Source organism: Orycteropus afer, unplaced genomic scaffold, assembly GCF_000298275.1.
Source record: "Orycteropus afer afer isolate SDZICR_OR568_19922 unplaced genomic scaffold, OryAfe1.0 scaffold00005, whole genome shotgun sequence".
NCBI classification, from domain to species: domain Eukaryota; kingdom Metazoa; phylum Chordata; class Mammalia; order Tubulidentata; family Orycteropodidae; genus Orycteropus; species Orycteropus afer.
In genome coordinates, this window is record NW_006921592.1 from 7,529,735 (window position 1) to 7,545,160 (window position 15,426).

At 39.6% G+C, this 15,426-nt stretch overlaps 1 protein-coding gene across 1 annotated transcript; it reads right to left on the bottom strand.

Moving 5' to 3' along the window:
* Nucleotides 1-6,769: 6,769 nt before the first annotated feature.
* Nucleotides 6,770-12,094, bottom strand: CUNH9orf40 (chromosome unknown C9orf40 homolog). The gene is made up of 2 exons (XM_007938528.1): nucleotides 11,678-12,094; nucleotides 6,770-6,928 (listed from the first exon to the last, which is right to left on the bottom strand). Exons 1-2 carry the CDS (start codon nucleotides 12,092-12,094, stop codon nucleotides 6,770-6,772), a joined length of 576 nt encoding a protein of 191 aa, XP_007936719.1.
* Between the last annotated feature and the right edge of the window lie 3,332 nt (nucleotides 12,095-15,426).

A 15,426-nucleotide genomic window follows, 5' to 3' on the forward strand; every position in this document is an offset into this window, starting at 1 on the left:
CATTTGTTTAAGAAACCACCTTTTGCCAATTTAATGGATTTCAGCCCTTTGTCAAAAATCAGCTGACCATAGGTCTATGGATCTCTTTCTGGGTTCTCAATTCTGTTCCATTGGTCTATGCGTCTGTCTTTGTACCAATACCAGGCGGTTTTGACTACTGTGGCTGTATAACAGGTTTTGAGATCAGGGAATGTGAGACCTCCTACTTTGTTCTTCTTCAATAGTGATTTGCTTCTCCGAGATCTCTTTCCTTTCCATATAAAATTAGTGATTATTTTTTTCATATCCTTAAAGAATGCTGACTGAATCTGGATTGGGATTGCATTGAATGTATAGATTGCTTTGGCTAGTATTGACATTCTCACAATGGTCAATCTTCCTATCCACGAGCATGGTATGTTTTCCATTTATGCAGATCTCTTATGCTTTCCTGAAGTAATGTTTTGTAGTGATTCCATACAGATAGATCTTAGAAGAGTATAATGCTCAAAGCAGACATACTTTACTAGTTAAGCTTTTAAGAGACTTCAGGGGATATTTTTGGTTTAAGATTTAAAGATTATCCCAGGGCAATAGTTTCAGCAGTGATTGACCTACATGGCTCCAGAAAGTCTGGAGTCCATAGGAATTTGAAATTCTATTCTGCATTTTCATCCTTTTGATCAGGATTCCTCCATGGAATCTTTGCTCAAAATGTTCAGTAACGATAGCCAAGCACCATTCAGTTGTTCTAGTCTCATGGCAAAGGGAGCAGTTGTTCATGGAGGCAATTAGCCACACATTCCAGATCCTTCTATTTCTCAATCTCTTTCTTCCTCTGTTGCTCCAGGTGAATAGAGACCAATTGTTATGCCTTGGATGGCTGCATGCAAGCTTTTAAGACCCCAGACACCACCCAACTAACTAGGAGGTAGAACAGAAGCACTAAACATATTATTAGTCCAATTAACTTGGATGTCCCATGAAATCATGACCTTCTCCAAACCAAATTCCATGAAGAATTTGGTTGTATGTAAGTACCCTCAGGAGTTTTTTTTTTTTCATTGTTGTAAATGTATCACATAACTTTTGCAATTCAACTTTTTGCAGGTTCACTTGCTTCTTATAAGAGCTATTATAGCTCAGAGGGAATTACCTCTGATTATTCCCTCACCTCTCTTTGTGGGCCTTCTTTTCCTCTGTTGTCTAAATTACTTTTGAGATTTCTAGCCCAGAACCTCTTTCTTCTAACCCCCAATATTCTGAGTAATATCATCCTCTCCCGGAGCTTCCATTTATATATATCACACTAGGCAAAGGATCATCAAGAAAGGAGAAGACTCCCAATGAGATGGACTGACACAGTGGCTACAATGATGGGCTTAAGCATTTCAATGTTTGTGAGGATGGTGCAGGACTCGGCGCTGTTTTGTTCTGTTATACATAGGGTCGTTATGAGTCGGAATCAACTCCATACCACCTAGCAACAACATAGTGCATGTGTGTGTGTGTGTGTGTGTACGTGTGTAAGCCCTGGTGGTGCAGTTGTTAAGGGCTCAGCTGTTAACCAAAAGATTTGAACCTACCAGCCTCATCATGGGAAAAAGATGTGCGAGTCTGCTTCTTTAAGGATTATAGCCTTGAAAATTATATGGGCAGTTCTACTCTGTCCTGTAAGATTGTTATATAGTAATCAACTTGAGGGCAATTAGCTTGTTTTTGTGTCTAAATATATATAGACTGTGATAGTTGGAGCTGTGTGTCAACTTGGCTGGACCCCAGTTCTGTGTGGTTGTTTCCATGATGGGATCAGATGACTGTGTTCTGAGTGGCCAGTCTGCCCAAGGGGAGTTTCCCTAGGGGTGTGGCCTGCTTGCAATGATATCCAAGGACAATCTGGAAGAGCCGCATTCCTTAAGGGATTGGAACCCTGGTGTGCGAACTACAGACTTCCTTGAGTGAGCGGCCCACTGCTCGGCCTGGAGATCTCGGATTCATCTTTTGTTGGAATCAACAACCAATATACTGCATGCCAGCTTGAATCTCTCGGCTCCCCTGTGCTTGTGGAAGCCAAGGCGGCCACAAGCCCCATCTCCTCCAGAGACGGACTTTTCGGCTTGGACTTGTCGGCTTCTATACGCTTGTGAGCCATTTTCCTAAGATAAATTTCTCTCTCTCTCTCTAAATATATATATATACTTTGCTGGTTTTTTGTGTTTCTCTAGAGAACCCAATCTAACACATAGACACACACACTTAAGACTCCAAAATCTCTAATTTCATCCTTGATCTCTTTTCTGATACCCAAACTCAACTATCTGATTCCTTGACTTTATTTAGGTGCTCTACAGAAAGCTTCCTTTCCCCCACAGCAAACCTGGTCCTCCCTGCGTTTCAGTAACTAACAATCACCTAGCTTCTCAGGTCAGAAACTTCACTGATCTCTTTCTGCTTTTCCACTTATGCCTTTCATCCAGTCAGTCACTAAGTCTTCTAGAAATTTTATTTTTCCTGGGCCATATTACAAACAGTACAAAGAAAAAGGTAAAATTAACCCAGTTCATGTACAAAATATTATTTCACCATATTGTCAAAATAAGGGATATTTTACATATCTTAAGTCTTAGAACTCAGTGCACATTTTATAGTTAAAACATGACTCAAATTGGACCAGCCATATGCCAAGCAGTCAATACCATGTTTTTAGTGGCTACTGTATTGTACTGCTCTGTATCTCTAAATTTCCTTTCCCTTCTCTCCATTTACATTGCTAGATTAAGTTTCTAATTCAACTCTTACTCGTTGTCCTAATCCATTCTCCATCCTGCAGAGCCTAGTATGTAAGTGCAAATCTAATCATGTTCACATCTCTGCTTAGATATTTTACAGTGGCTTCCCAAATGCCTTCAGGATAAAGTCTAAACTCCTTACTATGTACGATCTATACAAATTCTTCATGATCTAGCCATTTGCTAATCTAACCACTCCCTCTCACATTCTACAATCCAGCCATACCTTCAGTTCCTCAAATGAATCTTATTCAGGCCTTTTTCACATATTGTTTCCTCTGCCTGAATACTCCCTCTACTACTCTTCAGTCATTCCTTCATGCTCATATTGACATCTTATGTGCCAGGCACTGGGTACTTTATTAAAAACAAACAAACAAAAAAAGAAGCAGGCATGATGTCTAACTTCAGGAAGCTGTCTGGCTAAGATCTCCTTACATTTCAAGTCTCCCCTCTCTCACATTTTTTAATTACCTGTTAATTTATTTATATCATCTTCCTTGACACACCGTATTTAAGAATCTTGTTTAGTTGGTTTAGCTCAAATATAAATCCACATATGCTTTTAAAATGGTACCTTTAACAGAAAACACACGCTTTAACAGTAGTTATCTCTAAGGGAAGGAGCTCTGGTGGGGCAGTAGTTAAGTGTTAGCTGATAACTGAAAGGTTAGTGGTTTGAACCCACCAGCTGCTCTACAGTTGGCTTATGTAGATTATAGCCTTTGAAACCCTATGGGGAAGGTCTACTCTGTCCAATAGGTTCCCCATGAGTCAGAATCCACCAGATGGCAATGTGTTTGTTTTGTTTGCTTTTCTAAGGGGTGAATTTACAAGAGGCCTTCATTTACCACCATACAGATTTCGGTACTATTTTTAATCTATATAAACACCTTTATATACATTTCACATTCATATAGTAAAAAGATGGCAATGTGGATTAGAAAAATATATGAAAGAATTTTTATTCCCAATTCTATTATCCTCCTCAGAAATGTCAACTTTTTTTTTCCAGAAGTAACCACTATCAATAGTTTCATATGTTTCTTTTGGTCCTTTAACTATGCATTAAAATAGATCTGTACAAATATACATATATAACTTAGTTTTACTTAACAAATTTACACTATTACTCTGAAGTTGCTTTTATAATCTAAAAAACATTTTTTAAATTTTCTAGTCAATACATGCAAATGCTATACAGAATTCCGCAGTAGAGATCTGTCCAATTATCACTCAACATTTAGTTTATCTAATGTTCTGCTATTTGATCAATGTCGGAACAAATCTTCCATTCATGCTTCTTTGGGTAAACAGCCTAGCTTTTTCAGATAAATTCCTAGAACTAAAATAGCTGATATTAACTTTCTATCAACAAATAAGAATGTCCATTTATTTATTCATTCAATATTTACTGATTGCCTCAAATGCACCAGGTACTGTTCCAGGCTCTAAGAATAGAGCAGTGAACAAGACACACACTATTCCTCAGACCAAACAGAAGGGGAAAAGCAAGTTTACCATTTTACTTTTTGCATTCTTTAACTGCTTCCCCATTTGCTTGGTATCCTTGCTATTTCAATTCCAATTCTTACCTTGAAACTCCTAACTGCAGCCCATACAGTGCAGAACAAAATGCAACTATAGGCAGCACTTTTATTCTAATTTTCTGGAACCTACTTTACACATAAGGGTATTTTGAAAAATACACAAGATGATGCATGTGAAGTACTTAGTACATTGCCTGAGCCTTAATAAACATAGTCTCTGTGAGGCATTGTTATTAGGTGCCATCAAGTCAGTTCCAACTCACTGCAACTCTTATGTACAAAACAAAAAGCTGCCCGGTCCTGTACCATCTTCACAATCATTGCTATGTTTGAGCCCACTGTTGCAACCAATGTGTCAATCCATCTCATTGAGGCTCTTCCTCCTGTTTTTGGTATACTTTACCAAAGCATGATATCCTTCTCTAGGAACTGGTCCCTCCTGATAACATGTCCAAAGTTAGACAAAGTCTTACCATCCTCACTTCTAAGGACCATTCTGGTTGTCCTTCCTCTAAGACAGATTTGTTTATTCTTTTGCCAGTCCACGGTATGTTCAAAATTCTTTGCCAATACCATAATTCAAATTGCATCTTCTTTAGTCTTCCTTATTCATTGTCCAGTTTTTGCACACATGAGGTGATTGCAAATAGTAAAAGGTGATTGAATAAGTGATATCTTTGCCTTTTAATACTTGAAAGAGGTCTTTTGCCACAGATTTTCCCAGTGCAGTATGTCACTTGATTTCCTGACTACTGCTTCCATGGGCATTGATTGTGGATCCAAGTAAAATTAAATCCTTGATAACAGTATTTTCTCCATTTATCATCATATGGCTTACTGGTCCAGATAATCTTTTTATTCCCATTTAATGGATGACAAATCTGAAGTTTGGAGACAAAAACTAACTTGCTTAATGTTAATAGGAAGGAAACATTCGTGCAAAGTCACATTATATATAGTTTATCATCTTATTAATGTTAACTCATACTGAAATTCTACAACACAAAATACATCAAGTTTTTTCTCTTAACTGGCATTTATCATCTTCTTGAATTTTAGATCTAATGTCATCAAAAACAGTACATGTACAAGCAGGGACAAGTTAGTCAATTACAAAGCAAACAGTCAGGATACAGTACTGCAGTTAATTAATGTAATCATTGATACTCATGTAACTCAAACACATAATGCTTACTTTATTTAACAATGAAACAGTAATAATACTATAATTATAACAATGTCATCAACAGGGCAAAATAAAAACAAAGCTAAGTAATTGGCATTGCTTCAGCTCAAATTAGTTATCTCCTTTAAACAGGAAAAACTGCCATTAATCTAGTGGTTCTCAACCCTATCTGCACATTACAGGAATAGGCAGAGGGAAAGGATTGATGCTTTGAAAAATATTTACACTCAAGGTCCACTCAGAACTAAATGAGAATCTTTTAAGAGTAGGGCCCAGGCAAAGATTTTTGAAGAGTTGTCAGTGTTGAGAACTACAAGTCTAAAGTAATAAGCAATAAAAGCTATCCCCTCAAAGTAATTCAAAACCAAGACTGACCATATGATAAATTTATTTCCTCTTATCCTGGGAAAAGAGAACATAATGGCACCTACTCACTTTTCATTAGGTCCTGGGTGATGCATATGGTTACATTCTCAACTACTAGCCGAAAGGTTGGTGGTTTGAAACCATCCATAGGCACACCTTCGAAGACAGGCTTGACAATCTGTTCTGAAAGGTCACAGCATAGCATTTAAATCCTTAGAGAAGTGCTACTGACACACCTGGGGTCACCATGAGTCGAAATGAACTGCAGCTAACATTTCCAATTGTTGTTTATCCATTTCTGATTGCCCATTAGAGTTTAACAAATACCAAATATTAAAAGATATGCAAACATGCTACCCAACTGAAATTCACACTACTTTACATTTAGAAAGCTCTTTTAAAACAGTATCAACTTTCAGAAAGAATCCTCTACATTTTAAGTTTGCATAGATGTTTAAGTCAGCTATTTAAGAAGAGTTCAACTAAGAGTCAATAAAATGTATTAAGAAAGTATTTTATTAATAACATTATAAAACAATCTTCATGGCCACAATAAACCAATCGGTGCAGACAGGAGGAATATTACTTAAGTATTTCTCACTTACTTCTAAAACTGCCAGAATTCCTTTTTATAATATTGGTCTCTTCAAACTTAGAATCTAAACAAAATTTAAGAATTCATATGTAAAATACTTCCCCTATAACTGTATTATATCCTTAATAAATATGTATGAGGAGGATCAGCAGGCATTTATCTTTAAAACAACCTTTTCTTCTTTTTCAGGTTCAGGAATAACAACACACCAAGTATGGAAAACTATTTTTCCCTTAAGACTACATGAAGTCACTTAGAGACGTCGCCTCAAATCCAGCAGGAACTATTTCTTCAGCTCCTCCAATCATGACTCCATGTCAATCTCAACCACTTCATTCTTGCCCTGAAGTGTTAATTCTGTCAGCTTATCTTCATTAACAATTTCAATGTCTGCCAAATCAATAGGTGGTAATGGATTCCTCCAGTACTGAAATGTATTATACTGCCAAAATTCTTCATTATGCTTTGTGGGGAAAAAAGGAGAGATGAACGTAGGTTAGTGACTTAGAAAAAGTCATTATTTTCAGGAAACACTTCCCACAGGGTTTTTCCCATTTTGCAACCAAAGAAAATGTCTGAAAACAGTCTTAAAATTTTTCACCTTTCAAAGAAGAAACAGTAATGTATTAAACAATAAATACACTTATATACAATTTGGTATATATGTATTTGATACTCATATAACTTATACACTATTCTGTATAAGATATAACTCTTAAATCAATCAACCAAAACTTATAAATCTAAATGTGTGCTGGCTCCTTAAAAATCCAGCAGCATACTTATAAAATGAAGTCGATGTTCTAATAAAGTTCAAAACTGGCACAGAATTTCAATAGTATTCCATACTTTATGCAAAGGAAATAGCACTGGAATTATATACAGATTTCCGAGACGACTATTGCGATGGATAACACCTCCCAGATGGATGGATATATATTCTACTATATTGAGTTCTTCAGGTTTATCCTTTCTACACAGCAGCACAGCAGTATTGCCCAACAGAAATATAAAGGGAGCCACATATGCAATTTTAAATTTTCTAGTAAACACAGCTAAAAAGTACAAAGAAATACGTCAAATTAATCTCCCTATTTTATTTCACCCAGTATATCCAAAATAGTACAATTTCAACTTGCAATCAGTATTTTAAAAATTAATAAGGTAGTTTATATTCTTTTTATCATACTAAGTCTTTTAAATCTAGTGTGTATTTTACACTTCCAGCACCTTTCAGACTAACCACATTTCAATGCTCAATAATGGCTAGTGGTTGCTGGTGCTCAATAATGGCTAGTGGACAACACTGGTCTATATGGAAATCTCATCACGAAGTTCATTAAATGCCTTTAGTCATTTGGAAATTTCTTTTTTTTTTAAATTTTATTTTGATTTGGGTGAAGATTTACAGAGTAAATTCACTTTTCATACAGCAATTCACATATACTTTGTCTCATGTCATTGACCAAAATTTACAATGCAACAGCTCCCCTCCCACTTCCTCCCCATAGTTACCTCTTCCCAGTGTCCATCCCTCCATACTCTTCTGCGCCCTGAGCTGTCTCCCTGTGCATAAGCAGCCCTTCCTTCTCCCATGATTGTTCTCTCCAGGGCGTGTGTCTACTTGAGGTAAATGTTTCACTCACATGCCTGTACTTTGGCTGGAAACCACAGGTGTGGGTTCAATTCCAGAGCTGAAGGGCAGCTAGGGGCCATAGTCTCAGTGGTTCCACCAGGCTCTATTGGACCAGCAAACCTGGTCCCCACCTTCTTTTTTTTTTTTGCCTCCAAATGATTTTGAGTTTTGTTCCACATTGTTCTCCCTCTCTATGCATGGAAATTTTTTAATATTGGGATACAAACGTACTAATTCAAAGGATCTTAAATATTTCACTGTAATAAGCAAATTAAATTTAAAATAATGATCTATTTCTCTACCTTTTGGGAAAATCTGTTGTTCAAATCATCTACTTCCTCATCATTAAAATGGGAATAATGACACCCACCTAGAAGGACTGCTGTGAAAATTAAGGTTTAACAGTTAAGTGTTCAATATTGCTACTAGGAATCACAATTTTCTCTAGTCAAAATATTTGTTTACTTTCCATTAAACAATCTAACAGTATGGGTCAACATTGACAGAGCAATTCAATCTGCATAAAGTAACACTATTTTGAAAAGACAAATATTTAATGAAGTAATACTGGGTTTTAGTTTAGTTCTCTAACAAAAAAAAAAAAAAAACAGAATACATCTGAAACTTAGGAAATACTCCAAGCTTCCAAGACAGAAAAGAGGCTCGATTATTCTGCCAGATTTCATCTTCAATTATAAAGAAGTGACATTATTTGAGGAAATGTTCCCTAAATGAGACTCCAAGGGTGAAAGCAGGGACTAAGCCCTGATTCCCATCAGGAACCTGACATTTACTGTATAAACTGAAAAAGCTTTTTAACTTTTTCATGTTTTGTTTTGTTATATCCTGTTTCCTGTTGGCAATTAGCTATAAAGCCTTTAAAACAAAATAAAACCACATCTCACTCACCGACATGTAGTTATGCAAAAATAAGTCATGTGAAAATGGAGGTCACATTAGATCACAAAATGGGTAACTACATTACATAACTGCCAAGTTACATTATTACTTAACTGCCAAATCACTGAGAACCATGGCCCAGCCAAGTTGACACATAACTTTAACCATCACAGGCAATATTACTCTTGCCTCACACGCTGGCATTTGTTACTACCAGGTGTATGTCATTAATGCAAAAATAGTTAGATAAATTTTTAGTATAGCTCTAAGAAATGTCAGATAACAAGATATTTGATAAATCAGTAGGTGCAGTCTACCTTTGGAGGCAGGAAGAAAAGAAGGAATCTAGAGAGAACATGTTCCTCTTTCCAGGTTGGCAGAAGAGAAGCAGAACAGGAACAGATCTAAGAAATATTAGGAATATGACAGAGTTCCTAGGCTTTTGCCAAAAGCTATTAGCGAACAAGTCTTGGTGAAGGAAATCGGAGAGCCAAGCTTGTCTCCTGCCATGCATTTTGTGACTACATATAGGAAGAGCTCTGATGGTGCAGTGCCTAAGGCATCTGACTGCTAATCAGGTTCCCAGTTCAAACCCACCAGCCACCCCATGGAAGTAAGATGGGGCAATCTGCTTCCATAAAGGCTTATCACCTTGGAAACCCAGTGAGGGTCACTATGAGTAGGAATCAACTCAATGGCAATGAGTTGGGTTTGTTTTTATTGTATAGGAACAACAGCCAGGTTAAGTCATCAAGTCATTACCATAGGGAGATAACAGGTGTGTCCAGAATCTAAGCAGACATCCTTGTGACGATCCATGAAATAATTATTTTTCTTTGCCTAGTTGCCATTTCTGTACTTGCTTATCATTTTTGTTGCATAGTGCAGTAAGCATATTCTGGAAGGAGGAACAAGTCTATGTATGGGTGGGGTACCTGATTCATGGCAGTCAAAAAATGGTCTGAAGAGGAAAAGTTTTCAAGCTATACAACTTAACTCCATATCCAATAGGTCTTTGTAACTATCATTGTTTTGATTTTGAACATATTAGTGCAATATAAAAAAAAAAGTCTAGTAAAGGCTCATGCTTCCTAAATGCCAATAAAACTTGATGTAGAAATATTTACAGTTTAAATTTCATCCAGAAATGCCCATCATATTAGATTAAGTCAAAAAGATAATTCCTTATAATCATGGATAAAACATTTTTCCTAATTATAAAATTGTCATTATTTTATTAATTTTTCACCAAGAACAAGTCATACCAAAGGAACTTCAATTACTTTTGTTTTAAAAGGTATTTGATAAATTCTTCTATACGATACTTAAAAACACAATGGATAAATGGGAGGTAGGTGCTATGATGTTGTGGCTGAGGAGTCTGGTAAATGTATAGCCCTGTACTTAGTGCCTGCATTCTCAAAAGTCCCTGGTGGTCAACCCACAAATGCCAAAAATCAGCTCGAACTCCTAGGTCTAAACCAGCACTGCTCAATAAAAATATGCTAGGCACATACATAATTTCACATTTTCTAGTAGCTATACGAAGGAGCTCTGTTATAGTGGTTAAGGCACTTGGCTGCTAACCAAAAGGATGGTGGTTCAAACCTGCTCTGTGGAAGATGAGGCAACCTGCTTCCGAAAAGACATACAGCCTTAGAAATCTAGTGGGGATTGTTATGAGTCAGAATTGGCTGGATGGCATTGAGTTTGATTTTTTATTTGAGTAGCCATATAAGAAATGTAAAAGAAGCAGTTGAACTTACTTTTAGCATATTTTATTTAATCCAATATATCAAAAATGTTATTTCAATGTGTAATCAATATAAAAATTTTCCTTATTTCATACTAAATCTCTGAAATCTAGAGTGTATTGTACACTGACTACATATCTCAATTTGGACTAGCCATATTTTAAGTGCTCAACGGTCTTATATGGCTAGTGGCTGCCATCGTGAGCAACACAGATCCGGACAATCCAGATCTTCTTAGATAAAGATGAGGCAAGTTCCCGAGGAGGGATCTCCTGAAATGATGCTCCTATATACTTTTTCTTAGGGCCTCAAGTTTCAAACACAATCCCTTGAGGAGTTTTAACACTTTGAGTTAAAAGAGCTTCTCCCAAGAAAGGAAGGCCTTTCTTATCAAGTGAGCTCTCATGCCTAAGTATATCCAACTAGTGCCTACCACATTGCACACCCTCTTTGCAAGTATTCTAATATAACTATTGGCAAACCAAGGAAGACACTACACCTTCTTCTGACGTTTGTCTTTGAGTACCTATGTGCGGACAGTCAACGCCTTTACCATACTCTGTAATAGTCTGTCGTGACCATGTTCCTGCTTCCTCCTTTTGTGTCACAGGAGCAGCAACTGCCAGGGCCCTCTATTTTACTCGACAGTCTCTTTCACACTAGTTTAAGAAAGTGCTTTCAGTCCGCTGGACTCTGCCCTAAATGCTGCCACAGGCGGGCTCTGGGTCCCTGTGCGTGTGGCCTGAGGACAGACGTCCATTCCCGGGCCATTGGCCCGAGCTTTTTTGTCTTGAAGAACTTCAGTCTAGAGCGGGTCGATCTGTTCCTTCCCCAAGGTGAGCTGTCTGCCAGGGGAAAGAGGGACCCCTTCATCCCTCACCCTGTCCGCCCTCAAATGCACCCATCCCGTACTTGACCCTACCTGGCACGGCGCGGCCCCCCAGTCTCCCCGTGCGGTCTCTGAGCGCCCCGCCCCTTCGTCGCCACCGCCCCTCTGGAGCCTGACGCCCCGGGGCTCCTCCCCCGGTCTGAGGGGCTGCTCCCGCGGCTCTCCGGTCTCTAGCCTGCGGCCCTCACGCTCCTCGTCTCCCAGGCTGCCAGGAGCGCTGTCGTCCCCGCTGTCACGGCGCTTGCTAGGTGAAGCCGAGGGTTCGGCCATGGCCCCCGCGCCGATTTTGCGCTTTCGGGGCAGTTCGGGGACACCGAGGGGCTGCCCCGGTAGCGAGGGCCTCTGCGGCGGGATCCACAGCGGCGGCGACTCCTCCGCGAAGTCGCAGAGCAGGAGCCGCTTCCAAGGCACGTGGAACGTCAGCGGCTCGGCCGCACGCCGCTTGGCCATGGGCCCAGAGTCTCGGGCGGAGCCGGACTGGCGCGGGAAACCGAGCGCTGATAGCTGCGGAGACGTAGGTCCAGGCCAGAGCGCGCAACGAAGGGCCGGAACGAAGTCAGTGCGAATTAGCAACGGGAAAGTGGATAGGGCAGAGAGGGTTGAAGGCCGGCGCGCGCACCGCGCTCGCCGTCGCCGAGTTGCGACCCGGACGTTGGGGAGCAACCGCGAAACGACGGAGATTCGAACCTGCGCATATATGTGCGCGCGCGTACTCGCTCCGGTCTGGCGGAGTCGCTGGTTGGTGGAGGTTCGCGAAGCGCGTTCCCGAGCATCCCTGCGGCCGGAAGTGCACGCCCGCGGGGAGGTGGGAGAGCCGCGGCGGGTTTATTAAAGGCCCAATGGTGGCCGCTGAGGGGCGTAACCTTGTTGGTTAACCGGGTTGGAGGAATTGTACTTCACCGAGCATTTTCACCCGTGAAAATGCCGGGCTAGGTAAAACTACTACCATACTCTGTAGGAAATTTAAGACCTTTAAAATATCTATCTTAATCTTCCCCACTTCTAGTCCACGGCATCTAACAACAAGCCTCTAGTCAGCGGCCACCGGGACGTTTCCACGATATTGAAACAGAAGATAATACAAACAGTTCTTCTAATAAGCTAGTGTTGAGAAGCATTAAAACAAAAAATACAAAAAAAAAAAAAATTTGTTGCCTTGGGATTGAATTCGGAGTCAACAATCTTACAGGACGGAGTAAAACTGCCCCCGTAGCATTTCCCAGGCAGTAAATCTTCATGGAAGCGCACTGCCCCACGTTTCTCTCAGGAGAGATTGGTTTCCTTTTGCAACCGAGCACTTACCCTCTGCACCATTAGGTCTTTAAGAAGTTCTGTTGTTATGTGCCGTGGAGTCAGACCCTACTCATAGCGACCCCTCCTGGGTTTCCAAGAGGGTTACAGAAGTAGGCTGACCCGGTTCCTTCGGAGGAGTGACGTGGGTTTGAACTGCCAGCCTTGTAGTTAGCAGTCAAATGCCTTTGGCACTATGCTACCAGCGCTCCTAAGAAGTTGTTGTTATGTGCCGTGGAGTCAGACCCTACTCATAGCGACCCCTCCTTGGGTTTCCGAGGCAGTATCACTACGGAAGTATATTGCCCCAGAAGTTCTAGTACTACATTAAAATAGTGTTTTTTCAAAACAAATAGCTGGAAGAGGGTCCTGTCTGAAGGAACTGACAAACAGCAAAAACTAACACCCAAAACACGAAGTTTGTTTTGAGGTGGCTGCTGTACAAAGTTAAGTAGCCACCACATTCCTCGAAAATTTTAGTTTAAAATTCACTACTGAATTTGCAGACCTGCGGTTCATTCAAAATAGGTCAATAGCAAAAGTAAAGACTGAAGCACAGTTCTTTTCTAACTGAAAGCTAGACTTGTTTGCCTCTTAAATTATGTGGGAAGTGCACCAAGTCCCCACCTTACTTTGCATTGGTCAGAACTAAGATTTCAAAACCTCCATTACATATTAACTGCAAAATTGTGTGTGTATTATGTGGCAAAGTGAGGTAAAGACAGCAGTATATTTAATGTGGGTTTTTTGCTTTGTTTTGTTTTTGGCTTACATTAGCACAAAAATCAGACCAAGTAAAGACGTAAGAAAGAAAAGACTTACTTTAAAAAAAAAAAAAAGTACTTTGGAGAGAGAAACCACAATAATCTTCTAGAGAAACATGAGCAAAGAAGTTGATTGATTGTCCTCTTAGCTGGTCACCAAAAAAACCTACTGCCATCAAGTGGATTCTGACTCAGTGACTTTATAGGATAGAGTAGAACTGCTCCATAGGGTTTCTAAGGCCATCCTCTTTACAGAAGGAAACTACCACATCTTTCTTCCTCTAAGTGGCTCTATTAATTATCTATGGCCTTAAATCTCAAGGTTATTGTGAGAAGATAGGGCAATGATTTACTTTTATATATTAGCAAGTACAGGAACATAGCAAGATAGTAACCACAAACTTTTGTTTCATCTTTCTGTCCCCTCTTGTTTGAAAATAACACAGCTGTCTTGAAGAGTTTGTCATTTTTAAATAGGGGACACATCACAGGATAAAGAGCTTACTCTTGAGTCTTCAGATGATGTTTTATTTTAAAGGTTTTGGGCCTTGTGCCCCAAAATGGTAGAGTTGTTGTTACGTACTGTATAGTTGGATCTGACTCATACCACCCAACGTACAACAGAACAAAACACTGCCCGGCCCTGCGCCATCCTCACAATCCTTGTTATGTTTGTGCCCATTGTTGCAGCCACTGTGCAAATCCATCTTATTGAGGGTCTTCCCCTTTTTCATTGACCAGAGCATGATACCCTTTTCCAGGGACTGGTCCCTTCTGACATGATCAAAGTAGGTGAGACAAAGTCTGGCCATTCTCACTTCCAAGGAGCATTCTGGCTGCATTTCTTCCAGGGCAGATTTGTTCCTTCTTCTGGCAGTCCATTGTATTTTCAGTATTCTTTGCCAACACCATAATTCAAGGGCATCAGTTCTTCTGTCTTCTTATTCTTTGCCCAGCTTTCACATGCATTTGAGGCCTCTGAAAATACCATGGCATAGGTCAGGGACACCTTAGTCTTCAAAGTGACATCTTTGCTCTTTAACACTTTAAAGAAGTCCCTTGCAGATAGGCCCAGTACAGTATGTCATCTGATTCTTGACTGATGCTTCCACGGGTGTTGATCATGGATCCAAGTAAATTAAATCCTTGACAACTTCAATCTATTCTCCACACATCATGATGTTGCTTTTTGGTCCAGTAGTGAGGAGTTTTGTTTTCTTTATGTTGAGGTGTAATCCATACTGAAGACTGTATTCTTTGATCTTTAGTAAGTGCTTCAAGTCATCTTTACTTCCACAGGGTGTCAATGAGCCTTCCTCCAATCCTGATTCCACACTCTTCTTCATACAGTCCAGCTTCTCGGATTATTTGCTCAGCATACAGATTGAATAAGTATGGTAAAAGGATACAACCTTGACACACACCTTCCTGATTTTAAGCCAGGTAGTATCCCCTTGCTCTTTTTGAACAAAAGCCTCTTGGTCTATGGACAGTTTCCTCATGGACACAATTAAGTGTTCTGGAATTTCCACTCTCCAATATTATCCATAATTTGTAATGATCCACACAATCGAATGCCTTTGCATAGTCAGTAAAACATAGTTAAAAATCTGGTATTTTTTGCTTTCAGTCAAGATCTGTCTGACAGCAGCAATGATATCCTTTGTTCTATGTCGTCTTCTGAATACATCTTGAAATACTGGAAGTTCCCTTTCAATACTGTTTTTT

Coding starts and splice junctions, on each gene's coding strand:
- CUNH9orf40 (XM_007938528.1), bottom strand. CDS start 12,094: ATGGCCAAGCGGCGTGCGGCCGAGCCGCTGACGTTCCACGTGCCTTGG. Junction 6,929..11,677: donor GGGGGGCCGCGCCGTGCCAG/GTAGGGTCAAGT, acceptor TTCCCCACAAAG/CATAATGAAGAATTTTGGCA.